This window comes from Pleuronectes platessa, chromosome 3 (genome assembly GCF_947347685.1).
Source record: "Pleuronectes platessa chromosome 3, fPlePla1.1, whole genome shotgun sequence".
NCBI lineage: Eukaryota > Metazoa > Chordata > Actinopteri > Pleuronectiformes > Pleuronectidae > Pleuronectes > Pleuronectes platessa.
In genome coordinates, this window is record NC_070628.1 from 24,103,817 (window position 1) to 24,117,880 (window position 14,064).

The 14,064-nt window shown below is 40.4% G+C and overlaps 1 protein-coding gene across 2 annotated transcripts; it reads right to left on the bottom strand.

Moving 5' to 3' along the window:
* On the bottom strand, positions 1-14,056 carry sclt1 (sodium channel and clathrin linker 1). 2 transcript variants are annotated; one of them, XM_053419142.1, is made up of 22 exons: positions 13,912-14,056; positions 13,509-13,568; positions 12,744-12,811; positions 12,401-12,453; positions 12,201-12,270; positions 11,562-11,617; positions 11,123-11,258; positions 9,738-9,860; positions 9,496-9,561; positions 8,835-8,905; positions 8,635-8,725; positions 8,052-8,143; positions 7,560-7,737; positions 7,260-7,358; positions 4,846-4,917; positions 4,618-4,692; positions 4,341-4,483; positions 3,950-4,142; positions 3,001-3,197; positions 2,209-2,287; positions 1,421-1,516; positions 1-1,290 (listed from the first exon to the last, which is right to left on the bottom strand). In XM_053419142.1, exons 2-22 carry the CDS (start codon positions 13,528-13,530, stop codon positions 1,231-1,233), a joined length of 2,040 nt encoding a protein of 679 aa, XP_053275117.1. In that variant the 5' UTR covers positions 13,531-13,568; positions 13,912-14,056; the 3' UTR covers positions 1-1,230. The 2 variants fall into 2 exon arrangements, with proteins under 2 accessions (XP_053275117.1, XP_053275116.1); XM_053419141.1 differs by having other exon boundaries at positions 12,201-12,273.
* Positions 14,057-14,064: the final 8 nt, after the last annotated feature.

Here is a 14,064-nt window from a genome sequence, read left to right on the forward strand (position 1 = left end):
TTTCATAGGTATTTATTGTGCAATTGTAAAAAAAAATATCACATTATATTGATGCATTTAAAACAATTCAATATTGTGGAAAAGTTGTATTTTTAGTAATTTAATTGAAAAAGTGAACCTTCCATATATTTGTTTCATTTGACGTAAAATAAATAAATACATCTTAAATAAATAAGTATTTTATGTTTTAATTTCTATGATTTCAGCTCACAGCTCATGAAAGTTAAAACTCCTGTATCAAGTCAAGAAATTATTTATTTTTTTATTATTCCTGAGGGGTATTTTGTTGTATCACAAAAAAACATAGTATTTCTTAGGATCAATCAAAATGTCGACCTTCAGAAAAATATCTTAATTTCTTCACTCAATACTTGGTCGGGGCTCCTTTAGCTCAAATTACTGAATCAATGCATGGAGTCGATCATTAAACTTGTAAACAGGAGGAAGCATGAAGTGCTTTAAAAGCTTGTGGTAGACAGGCGTTGACTTTGGACTTGATAAAACACGGTGTACCAAAAGCAGCAGATGACATGGCACCCCAAATTTCTCAACTATACACTGTCTGGACCTAAAGCAGCTGGGATTCTGTGCCTCCCCACTTCTCCTTCAGTCCCTGGAACCTTCATTTCCAAATGAAATGTATAAATTATATTCATCTGTAAAGAGGACTTAGGACGATTTCCTGTGCCTGGTGGCGGTCGATGCTCTGACTCCAGCCTCAGACAACTCCTTGTGGAGCTCTCCCACTCGGCTTTGATTAACAAACTACTCAAGGCTGCAGTCATCCCTGTTGGTTGTGCACCCTTTCCTGCCATCCATATCCCTTCCAGTCACCTCCATGAATATGCATCGATGCAGGACTCTGCCAACAGCCTGCCCTTTTAGTCAGCTGTGGTTCACCCTCTGTGTGGAGGCTGTCGATAATCAGCAGTTTCCCTCATGACTATGGTTATGTGTACTGATCCAGACCAAGAGATACAATATTTACTGTAAACTGTATAAATAGGTAATCAAAAATATTGAAACTTTTCCACGATATTCAATTTTTATTAGATGCACCTGTATACTACTTAACAGACATATACATTTAAATAATGCTTGATAAAAAACCATTGGAAACACATTGGTTAATAAAATTAAGACATATTGTAGTCATATAACCACCAGGGCAATAATAAGAGCATGTCTGTTTTATGCCTTTGGCCAGTACATTAATAGTAAAAGTAAACATCACAAAGTCTCTGGATCCACCACGGGCAATTTCCTTTGTTGCAATGCCAGCATACTCAGCTGTAAAAAAAAAAATGCAAGCGATGAATATCTTCATTGTTCAATCAGATAACAAGAGAACAGGAGAAATACAGATCCCTCCGTGTAAGAGTCGCACAATGTCACCACTTCTCTCAGTAGTTACCCATACCTGCTGTGCTGCAGTAGTTGCCCTTTGTTCCGCGTATGTCAGTCGTCTCTGGAGACGACTCGACTTCTCTTGATACTCTGCTAGCTGCCTCTCGTACTGCACAAACACACGCATATCAATTAGTTCCATGAAGTCAAGCGCACAAAAGTTACAGAGTTGAAGTTTTTGTTTCCGACGTCCTCAAGCAACGAGAGAACACATGGTGCAATTATCGGCATCTATCTCGGTGGACATGCTTTCTTGGCGGCTATTTACAGATGTGGAAAACATGCAGGAAACTGTGAATCTTCATATTATTAATTGGCATCAGTCTTGTGCATGTGCATCATAATACATTCTCTGAACCTGTGAATTAACCTCTCAGACGTCTGCGTGAGCTCCAATTATTCTTGTCACATTTACTTAACCACCTTTCCAACTAATTATGTCGTATTTCTCGAATAGGTAAAGTAGATCGAATGGACAGCGTGAACTTAAACTTTTCAAACTCTCCCTGACACGCTGCCAGATGCCCGCCACTTAATGCTAATCTTGCAGGTTTCTGTTAAAATCCCTCCTGCTTCTTGCCTTTTGTAGCTGCTGGTCTGAGGAGTGCAAATACAAAGGAGGCCTGACATTTGCGGAGTCTAAGATCAGCTGAAAAGGCCTGGACAGCAAAGGGCAGCTCTTCCCATCAGGTAGAAGACAGTGTCCTACACTGAAGGACAAACATCTCACACTTCCCCTTATAAGATCAAAAAAGAATTTCATGGTGACCATCTCATCTTGGTACATTCTGTGACACATACCTCAGTAATGGTGTTGTGATCGGTTTCCAGCTGCATCTCAAGATCGTGTGAACGCTGCTTCTGCCGATTCAGCTCTCCCCTGAAACAAACGTATAAAGAATAATAAAAAAAAATAGATAAGAGCAGAGCTGCCTTTCATAGACAAAAAAAAAAACATTTATAAAGCTTTATTTTCAAGTGTCTCAGAAGGTTCAATATTTCCAATGAATCTCCGCACTGTACAGCTGTTGCTGAGGGCAAAACAACTTCAAGTTCTAAGTCAATTTTTGTTTTCTACTTATCAAAATCTTTGGCTCTCCACCTTAGCTGTTGTTTTATCTTTGATCCATTGTTTCTTGATAAAACTCACAATAAAAAAGTCTCCAGGCACTAAGGTATCAGAAGCACTATTTTCTTATTCAATAAAGACAGTTTAAGCTCAACTTTAAAGAGCACTCCCTTTTAAGTTAATTAATATTTCATGTATTTTAAAATAGTCTCATCTTGGGGAGTAGTAAGTCTGTTGTCTGAACGGTCTGTCATTTAACCACAGGGGTCCATTAGAATGGTTATGTTAGGGCTGTTTATTAAACCAGTAAACATTTGCTCAGCCTGCTTATTCTCTCTGAGCACCAAACTGCTTCACATTTATCTACACGTGGAAAGTACCCAGTAAATCCACACTAACAGTTGTTGTCAGAGTATGCACAAAAAAAACATTCAGGTTCCCCATCTATTTGAAGTTTATCCTATATTCGATCCATCTTTCCTTTCTTTTGTCATGTTACTCTATCTCTTTTCATGGGCTCTTACTTGAGGCCTGTGATTTTAGTCTCGAAGGCCTGGACTAGGTTCTTGGCCTCTTCCTTCCAGCGCTGAGTGCTCTTCTGCTGTGCTGTGAGGAGGCGCGTCAGATCAATGGTGGAGCTGCGGCTGCTCTCCTCCAGCTCCCTCACCCGGGCGTCGAGCCCCTGTTCCTTCAGGCTGTACTCGTGCTCCACCTGAGACACCTGGAGCAGGGCAGCAGAGTGAGGAGGTATGAAGACATGAGTTCACTCTTCTGATCCAACATTCATTTAAATAGATGCAGACTCCTCACAATCCAAACTTGTGTGAACCAATAAAAATGAACTCTACATTATCTGTTGATTTTAAGCAAGCATGTCTTGTGTGTCAAATGTCAACCATGTCTTTCATTCATCATCTCTCTGTTTTTAACCTGTGTTAAATTCCCCATGCCCCCTATGCAAGTATTTATTACTTTATTTAGCAGGATTACCCAAAGAGGACTGGGTAGATTATCATGAAACTTAGTGGAGAGATGTGGTATGGGTCAAGGAAGAACACCTTAAATATTGATGCAGATCAGGGTTAGGGGCACATCCAGGAATTTTTTCCAATGTTGAAAAAAATCAGGCATATGATCAATGAGTCAATGATCAATATAAAGATGGAAGACACAAATGAGGCCAAAATCTCCCAGATACAAACGCAGGTATTAATTTTGGAGCCATTAGGTGCATTACACTTTATGCAGCTCTGCTCAGCGCTGACCTAACGTGATGCATGCTGCTCCTAACACAATGCTAATGCTGGAAAGAAGTTGACTGATTCGACTGCATCCAGGGCTACAAAATGTCATCAGGTCACATGACTTGAAAAGATATATATGCTATATATATATATATAAAACCCTCTGGCTGTTCTTGTAGAAAGCACCTATTCCTTCAACCGATTCTATTACTATCCATTATTAAGTCACCTGTTGTTTGGCCTTCTTTTGGAGCAGCAGGGAGGCTTTGCGGAGCTCATCCATCTCCCTCCGGAGCTTCAAGTTCTCCTGTTGCAGCTGGAGCCGCTCCTCACTGACATTAACGCTGTCGTCCCGGGCTGCAGCCAGAGAGCCCTGCAGCCGCCTCACCTCCTCTTGGCACCGGGACAGCTCCTCGCTGTAGCTGCAGATGGACAGAGAGATCAAGAGAGAAAGAGGAGAAAGACGGAGACAAACACTGTTATTATTTGCAGCAGATAGAGTCACAGGAGCAACACCAGTTGTCATTCTGAGTGCCAGTGGATGTGCGGGGGTGGAAGTGATCAAAGGTGGAGACCTCAACGTCCTGCCATAAATACAAAGTATTAACTACTGCACTTACTCCATCTCCATCGTTTTTAATTTGTTCTTGGTGCTTTGTAGAGTCAAGCTCATGTCTTCCTTCATCCTCTCTGCATTCAGACACCTGTGATGAAGAGCCTCAATCTTCCTGTATTCTGGCTCGCCCCTGCCCTCCTTATACACCTAAAGCAAAGAACATGAAAACAATCAATAGTATTGCCCGAACCAATTCACGAAACCACCTAATCAAACACCAAACTCTGTGTCAAGATTCAGCAGATGCTTTTCTATGGTTTTATGGTTTCTGTTGAAATAACCTTCTCCAGTTCCTCCTCTGCAGCTTTTCTCTCTCGCAGGGATCTTTCAATCTGAGACTCTTTATCTGCACACTCCTACAGAGAGGCGGAGAGAGAGAACAAGGAGAATGGGGGGAGAGGGGCGGGTTGGAGATAGAATGAAAAAAGATGAGTAGTCTGGTAGAGACTGAAAAAAAAGGATTTTGGGTGATTATGAAAGGAATTTGTCCTTAGAGGACGGGGTCTTACCAACTGCAGTGCAGACAGCTCCTCGGCCATACGGTGGATTTGAGCGTTGCACTGCTTGCGCACATTTTCTACCTGTTAAAGATAAAGTCACACAGCTGAAATACGGGCAATGGCCGCAGGGATCTGAGACGTGTAATTGCTTTGCATTCTTCTTTCAGTTCGATAGACGGTAACTTTTATCCAACAAAGAAGCAGGCACTTGACTTGGAGACTGAACTCGGCAGCTTAGGTTCAAAAGTTGAATTGAAGCATAAAGAGAGTGAGGTAAGTGATCAATTTCCAGACTTCTGCTTTGACTGGGCAGCACATACAAACTATATAAATCACCAGAAAATTACTAGTCTACACCTTTGAGGCTTTGAGCATTTTTTAGTATGGACCTTGCTTCTATGAAAGAGCTACTTCAATGTGCCAGGCAAGCAGATGTCTTAATACTAAAGATTCAGAGAAATAGAAAAAGCAGAAAGTCTTAACGGTTCAGTGTGTAAGACTTAGGTGAAAGGGATCTATCTTCAGAAATTCTATATAACATAACCTTGAGATATTTTCACTACTGGGTTTCATCTAAATTGCAAGAATTATTGTTTTCTTTAACCTGGAGTGAGCCCTTTATATTCAAATATTTTATATGTGCATCTGGAGCGGGTCCTCTCTATGGAGGCCACCATGTTATTAAGAGTAGCCCAAACTGAACAAACAAAACATCTTTTGAGTTTATATGAAAACTGAAGGCTACCACAGGTTCTCTTTCATGTTTAGAAGGGGAGGGTGAGGTGAGGGGTATTGCAACATACAACTACACCACTAGATATCAATCAATTGCACACATTGAACCTTTAACTTTGATCTGCAATTTTCAAAAGCAAGACCAATCTCCCTATATAAATGTGAAATGCGTAAGGTAAGAGGTAATTAATGGTGACACTCATGGCTACTTTAGGCTGTTGTAAGTATCACTGCATCCTGCAAAGAAATTAAACATCTTCAGGAAATCAGATTAAATATGATTTTATTATCTGAATTAGGTCATTACCGTTAAGCAGACATATTTCCTTCAATATACTGTGGTGTTTGTGATTATTAACAGCTTTTTTTTTTTAGCATTCTCAAACTTTCCCTGCTTAAATCCACATCTGCTTGCTTACAGTTTTTCTTCTTCATTACCTCTGTGGGAGCATTTCTTCAATTCTAGGCACGCTACCACAACCAACGATGTGGAATCGGGAAGAACAATTGTGTGATCTTGTTTGGGTTTACTAGATCCAAATAAAAAATGGGTCCAGTTTGGATAAACATAGTAACACCATGCTACTGTCAGGTATTTATTTGAGACTTCGATCCTCGTGCATAAACGTCTGAGTGGTTCTCGAGTCCTCAGGTAAGAGGTCTGACTGGAGCAGTTTGGGGATTAACTCTTCATCACGTGCTTATTCTCAACATTGATTGGCTTTAAATGAAAATGAGGGAGAGAGGAGATTAAAAGACTTTGGCTGAATTGTTCAACTTTAACCACCAACTCTGACAAAATGACCTGCTACCCTGGAAGGTAAAAAAAAAAAATCAAAGCTGAGGGCTGGTTTATAATTTACTGAAAGTTGTATGCACCAATGGTTAATCTCAAAATGTTCATCGTGTGTTGAAGGCTAGACAGACCCTAAGATGACAGCCAGCACCGAAGTCATTCAAGGCTTCATTAACAGGATTAAACAGTTGAAGGGCTTGATGAAGAAGACCCATTAATAGAGCATTAATCACCATGTCTCTAACCGAGGTTAGGCAGGAGGAAAGAGCAATTTGCTTTTGGCTTATTGGGTAAAAAAAGACTGGAGCTGTGGAAATGGTACAGCTAGAGGTTTTGGTTTCATGTGTGCGATGAGTATTCTGGCCATTTTCTCTCTTTTTTTTATTGTAATAATACGAGGTAAAGAAGCAAAATTACGAGGATCCAAATCTTGAACCAATCTCATTGTGAAACTGGGAAATCCCTTTGAATATCACATTTCTACCTCCACAAAAGAGGCATTTTCCTTCAAGAGTGATTCTTTTATGAAATAGACTCAGTGTCTTACACAATAATTTCAAAGTCCTGATACTACAAAAATGTGGGGCTGATGAGCCAAAATATGAGGTATTGGGTTATTTGTGAGACCTACAGTATATTAAATGGCAACTTAACAAGATGCTCCACATTCCTCATTTTAATGTAGGCAACAATCTGTATAATTGATTTGTACGAACGTATTTCTTCGTCTTTGGCACAAATAGCTTTATATCATCCCAAGCTTTAAGGGGTAGAACAGTTAAGGTTATTTTTCTAAACTGTATTTTTTTTGTTTTCTGTCTCTCTTCTTTCAGTGTTATGTTTGTAACATTTGCTCGTGTTCTTCTCTTGAGAGCCATGCAAACCTCCTCACCTCTTTCCTGGTGCGGACCGCAGCGTCCTGGATCAACTGTTTGATGGCCTCCTTCGTCTTCTCTAGCTCCTCCATCCTTTGTTTCTCTCTTAACAAGGCCTGAGGGGAGAGGGCAAAGACAGACACAGACTCACTTTTCAGTGGAAAAGTTGTCTATTGCTGAAAGAATTTGGACACTTGTCAACGGCTGATAGAGCTTAATAGACTGAGGGGGAGGCCTGGCGAGTGAAGTAGACTAAAAGAGAGGGAGAAGAGATAGCGTGGTTAAAGAAGAGGAAAAGAGCGAGCGACAGCAGTTACCTGGTCCTTCTGCAGCGCAGCCTCCTCCGCCACCTGAACGCTCTCTCGAACTTTGGCCAGGGCCTCATACTTCTCCTCTTCTATGGTGCTGCAACGTCCCTGTAGTTCCCCCAACTTCCTCTCCCACACAGTTTGCTCTCTGCGAAAGGACTCTGCCTCCTGAGATGATGCCTTTAGCCTAGCAGCGCAGAAAAGGGGTGAAAGACATAATCTTGTATCTCTGATGTAAAATACAATGACTTTTGAGATTCAAACACAAAGCTGCTCTATACTCTCTGTACTGTTGTTGATGTTGTCTTGCTGCTGTTATGTATTTATAGTCACTTAAGTTATCATATCTTGTAATCGACTTCTAAAGCCCATTGTGATTTATCAAATTACACTATATTTGCACAGTTTTCTCCCCTCATCAGTCTGGAATCTGCATCTGAAAGTTCTATGATAAATAAATGTGAGAATTAATTGAAATACTTGACAGTTAAAAATAATCACCTGGCCTCTAGCTGGCTCAAGGCTTCCTGGAGCTGATGGAGCCGTCTGTCGGCCGCAGCCTCCCGGCCCTGAGCCTCTGCCACATCCTCCTCCTAGACACACACAAACACACACATGTGGCTGTCAGAGCAGAGCTGCAGGAAACCAGGATTTTCGTTGCAGAGTAACACAATTAATTTGTTGTTCTGTTTAGAATAAATTTCCAATATAATGAAAAAAAGTCTGCCAAGGCGCAAATTGTAAGGTTCCTACAAAGAACCTTACAATTCACTAGATCTGTATTTATATTTGGATGTAAACCCAAACTCAATTATATCAGACTCCATAATGCGCAGAATAATTTACATGAAGAACCTTTCATTATTCTTTGAGAGATTAAAGAAAATGTTGAAAAGTGAAAAGTTAAAGAAAGTAAAAAAAAAATGTAACAGCGTTTTTGTGTAATCTTGCGTAAAACAAAAAGACAGGGGTGAAAACATAACCTCCATTGCGGAGGAAGCAACCAAAAACCAGAATTCCCATTGCACTGCTATTAGGTGGACATTAACAACACATTTTCTTCTGCACTTTTTTCTTCCCTGACCCGTCTCTGCATCTGGTTCTGGACATTCTGCAGCAATTTGGTCATCTCATCCACTTTGGCTGTGGCCGTCTTCAGTTCTGCTTTGGCTTGTCTACAGCAGGGGGAGAGAGAAAAAACAACAACAGTTGAAACATATAACAATACAGAAAACTGTCTGCCATTTCCAATTTACAGTCGCCTTATTCGGCGAGCTCCGTCACCTGAGCTGACTGTGTTGCTCCTCCATCTCCATGCTCTGCTCTGTCACTGTCTTCAGCAACTGCTGGTTAGTCTGAGTGTGGCAACAAAGACAAGACTGACATTTATGCGGCATGACTTCAAACTTTACCTCAAAACCAACTTTCCCCAAAATTTCTCTCAGAGCTCTGTATGTACTTCTAGAACAAACCCCATGGAGCCTTTGTCTGTCATTCACAGTTACATAGTCACTTGTTCCAACATGCAGGGACTGAAAAAGGCTGCATGTGAGATAAGTGAACAGAGGGGGAGTAACAGGGTTGTCCTCTCATTAAAAATGCATTAGGGGGATATAGTATTACTCTGCCTGCACATGTTGTATTAGGTCCAAAATAGCCACCAGGTGTGTGTGTGTGTGTGTGTGTGTGTGTGAGGGAGAGAGGCAGATACTAGTGCTTGGAAAAGAAAAATCTAAGGTAGTTAGAGGATTACCAAGCGAGATGACAGTCCATTATGCAACCAAGACAGTTCTGGCTGACTACCAGAGTGATTTAGAAACCAATTCACTTAGTTGCAAGAGTAATTATTAGAGCAGGGCTCACTTCGGAGAAATCCACACCATTTCGATCCCATGGCTAATTAGGAGGCAATAATTTAACACACTTTTAATTAACCGTCACTTACCGATTCCAGCTTCTGATTGGTGACTTGGAGTTGGTGTGAGTGCTGCTGGAACTGAACAAGCTGATCCTGTGGCGAATGGAAAGGGGACATCACTTAAATGTAACTACATGTAATTACCTCATGCTTATATCAAGCGTTTAATTAAATTACAGCATTTTATTAATAAAAGCACCATCTAGTGGTGAAGCTATGACGTTCTAATAATTAAAATAGTTCTGCATTTTAATGTACGACAACTGAACCTTGAGCTGCCGTCTGTTGGCATCGTGGACCTGGCCATCCGAGTTGGATTTCTGGTAGACCTGCTGGAGGTGGTCCAGCTCCTGGGCTGCCGTCTGCCACAGCTCCATGGCCTGCACCCGCTCCTGACGCACATGAACATGAACACACACATTTACAATCACACTCGAGAGGCATTCACGTGAGCTAAGGAAATTGCTGCTTTCGTCCTTAGAGTGAGATGAGAAGCACACAACCAAAGCATTTGTGCGTTCAGCAAAGACAGACAAAGCATAGAAGACAGCTGGACCCATTCAAAGAGAAGCAATGTCTTCTTACCAGTTCCAAATTGGTCTTATTTTCAGATGGATACTTCTTGGCAAGTGAGCAAGTGTACAAAAAATCCAGAAATCACTCATTTATGTAGCTCAAGTTTGAGTTAGAGTGGCTGTTTCCACCTGCCCACAACTGAATGCAGAGTTATAGTATTTCTTCTAAAAAATGTCTTAAATCATACAAAGTGGAAACACTACAGCTTCCAGTCGCATCAAACTAAGTTCAATGTGACATATAACAAAGACATTTAAACTGAAATGATTCCGCCAGAGAATTTTGACAACTACTTACATAATTATTCAATTTGTTTTTGCTGAATCATTCTCTCCTGATCTGCTGATCAATTATTCCACAAAATGCTGCAACTAGGGATGTTGATCATAAACAGTTAAACCATTAACCACCAATTTTGACAAAGTGATAAAACTGTTGTCCATTAAAAACAATCCTAGGGCATTTGTACCATCTGAGCAGGTATCCTCTGCTGTAGGTCTCACGGTCAACAGACATTATGTCAGAATAACCCCATGTGCTGTTGACATATAACCTGTTTACTCCCATACACATTGGAGGGAATACGTGCCCGTCGCAACCGTGGGAACATGCATGCTTATTGTGCATGGCAATAAATGTTGTTCAATCTTCAAATGAAGTCTTTTCTGATGAAAATGTATCTGTCCTTCCTTTGTTTGCTTTCTTTCTCTGTCTCGCTCTTACACTAACTACAAACACAAAGACAGTAGTTGTTGCCGTGTACATGTGAGAACAAAGTGAGGTACAAATGCAGTGTATCATAAAAAATTTGAGCAGCTTGCAACCCCTTGAAAAAATAGACGAGCTGTGTGAAGATAGCAGAGTGAGAAAAAAGGAGCTTCAAAGTCTCCAATGGCCGTGACGGAGCCAGAATGCAATGCTGCAGCCAGATGGTGTGTACATGGGCTGCGAAACAGCAAACAACCGCCTTCCCCTACATTATTTTGTGAAAAGTAATATGCAGATTATATAAACACATAATTGCAATCGTGGACTTAATTTATAAAGATTTAGATGTCACATATGGAAATATGCAGACCTGCTCCGACAGCTGGACCTGTTCTTGGAGGTTCCTGATGAATGCCTCCTCCTCCAGTGTGCTGCCCTCTGTTCCTGGAGCCACGGGCAGGGCATGCAACTGCTTCTCTACAGACTCCCTTAGCTCGGCATGCAGCCTGGAAAAGACAGGTGTTGATACAGAGGAATTCGATTTAAGGGGTCATTCATAGAAAAACTTTTACAATTTTTGAATAGTTTGTGATTATCAATCAAATATCCCAATCTTGATCTTGGATGTAAGGTAAATGTTTTAACAACTAGCTGTAACCTTATTTTATGAGTTCAAAATAATCCAACTAAGAAAAAAACATAATATCTGATACTGTCTAATAACATTATGTTGATTGCTGTGATACATCCTCACTAATGTCTCCTGTTACGTCACCACTCTTCCTATGTTGACACCAGTAGACAGCTACCTTTCGTTCTCTTTGACAACCCTCTCCAGTTTCACTTTGACATCCGTCATCAGCGCCTGTGTATTTTTAAAAACAAGAGGGAAATTGTCTGTTATTAATCCGTTCAGACATGCTGGTAGATTTTAGAGCACCCGCAATCAAATCCGAGCTCGGGTTTTTACATTTAAAAGTAACAATTGACAGATAAAAATTAGGGGTTTAGTATTCATGAGAAAAAAGAGAAATTTCAAGATCAACACAAATTCATCACACAGGTTTATTTTTTTGTCTGGGGCAGTTAAATGCAAAGCTTTATGAAAACCACTTGAAATCTAATTTATGACGAAAGTTTTGATAGAAATCCATAACAGAATTGAAAATATACTTGTTCCATGCAAAGCAGCGTGTCCATCTGACTGTATTGCCTTGATCGCCATTGTCCCAAGTTTAAATGTCTTGACACACAGTGCAGTTTCCTTCTTAAGTTCTTATCATTCTCTACCCATTTATAATAAAGCTAGCAATTCTCCATGTTTATTAATGACCTAGCAGGCTGACTAGAAGGGCCCTTTTTTAACCCATAAACTTTTGTAAGTTGAAGCATCCGTTCACATCATGTCGTAACTGAAGTAGTGAAAAAAAAGTTTAAGTGTGTTTTACTTGATATCTCTGTAACTGTTCATTCATTTCCTCCATGTGCCGATCATACTCTGCGATCAGAGGAGCCATCCTGCTGTAACACAGATTAATGGTAATCACTTGAGAGAGAAAAATCATCCAGAGTGAGTTTCCCTGTATCTCAGACTCAAGAACAGTCATATGTGCATTGCCATACAAGAAAGACTTTTGTCATGCCTGACCTTCTGTCTGAGATCCGGTGAGAAGGAGACCCTGTTCTTCTTTCCTCCTCAATCTGACAGACATAAGATAGGCAGGGGTCATAAGGTTAGTGTCATGGGGTTTTCTATTCACTTAATTTGGTTTCCTTCATGAAAAAAAACTAAATATCGACGAGAAGGTTATAGAGAACAGAAATGTCATTGATAAATATACATTTGTGTATATTTATATATATACTGTATGTCTTATTGAAAAGCATACTGATAACAATATGAATACAACACACCAAAAAATGCCACAGAATCATTTTGGTTATGTAAAATATTTGACAATTAACACAAGATGGTGATGATTCCTCTATACCTGAGATGAAGTGGACTGAAAGTGGTGCCCGTACTGATGCTGACTGAGAGCAGAATTTAACCCTTGGTCTGAAAACATAGAAACAGTTACAACTTTTCAGCACTTTTAAATGATATCATTCACTAATTAAGTTTAGTGAAAGCCGAGTAAGGCAATTACAAACATCTTGAAAACATCTAAGATATAAACAACCAAAATATAAGTTAGAAATGTATCTTATTAAGATCGTTTAAAGTATGACAGATTAATTATAGGTCATCCATGAGTGACATGAGCACTTGTGATGAAGATGAGATGCATGTGAGCAACTAGGCAGATGAAGGAAAACATAAACACAAAGTGAAAATATGAAAGGTTAATATTCAATAGGCCTTCGTGGAGCATTGATCTTAACAAAAGCTAAAGTTTGAGCACATGAACAACCAGTTCTACGATTAGGCAGGTGTGTTTGATGAAAGATCTGTCTATGTAATGAATAGCTTGGATGACAACAAATAACTAGTGCAGTATCAGTATATATAATGTGTGTGTGTGTGTGTGTGTGTGTGTGTGTGTGTGTGTGTGTGTGTGTGTGTGTGTGTGTGTGTGTGTGTGTGTGTAACTAGAATCCCTGCAGTGATTATCTGTTAGGTATTAAGAGACGTGTCCTACGGTATCATACGTATCAAGGTCTCTTATTCTCTCCATCTGAAAGCTTTAGGGTCGTTTTAGCTTTGCCACTTATACAACAATGTATTGGCGCTACCCTTCCTGCTTAGTTCTTACCCTGATCCACTTCTGCATCCATGGTGAGTGCTGGTGAGTGATGGTGAGTGATGGCGGGCTCTGAACAGAAGCAGACAGTTGTCGTTGACAGGTTGCAAACGATCAGCACCATAAACCTTTTATTTAAAGCAGAGAATAATACGACCTCCCCACTAGATGAGTCAGTGGCTGTTTTCGGTTCAGTGCAGGAGTTTTGACAGTTTGTCGGTAACACGTGACTTGAGCTAACGACGAGATAAAGCTGCTAAATGTATGAGCTGGTGTTGTTAGGTGTTGCTGCTAGCATTAGCAGCCGCAGCTAATCAATCTCGGCTAAAGCCTGGCTTACTAAACCCTGTCACGTGTTGTTTGAATGTCTGACTTGCAAGACAAAACGATAACATGAGGGGAAAGTGACACTTACGAGTTATATGATTGTGTTATGTGTAGATAGAGGGAAACACGGATACATGAGAGGGTTTGTTGTTCTCCTCGGTTGCGCCGTCCGTTTTGAAGGCTACAAACAACAACCAATGACAAGGAGGGTGTGCTTCGCTAAAATAGTTCCGTTTGTGCA

Excerpts from the sequence above, each read along its gene's own strand:
- sclt1 (XM_053419141.1), bottom strand. The coding sequence starts at position 13,530 with ATGGATGCAGAAGTGGATCAGG. Across the intron at positions 8,726-8,834 it reads GAGCAACACAGTCAGCTCAG|ACAAGCCAAAGCAGAACTGA; the intron begins GTGACGGAGCTC and ends CCCCTGCTGTAG. Across the intron at positions 4,143-4,340 it reads TTAAAAACGATGGAGATGGA|CTACAGCGAGGAGCTGTCCC; the intron begins GTAAGTGCAGTA and ends GTCCATCTGCAG.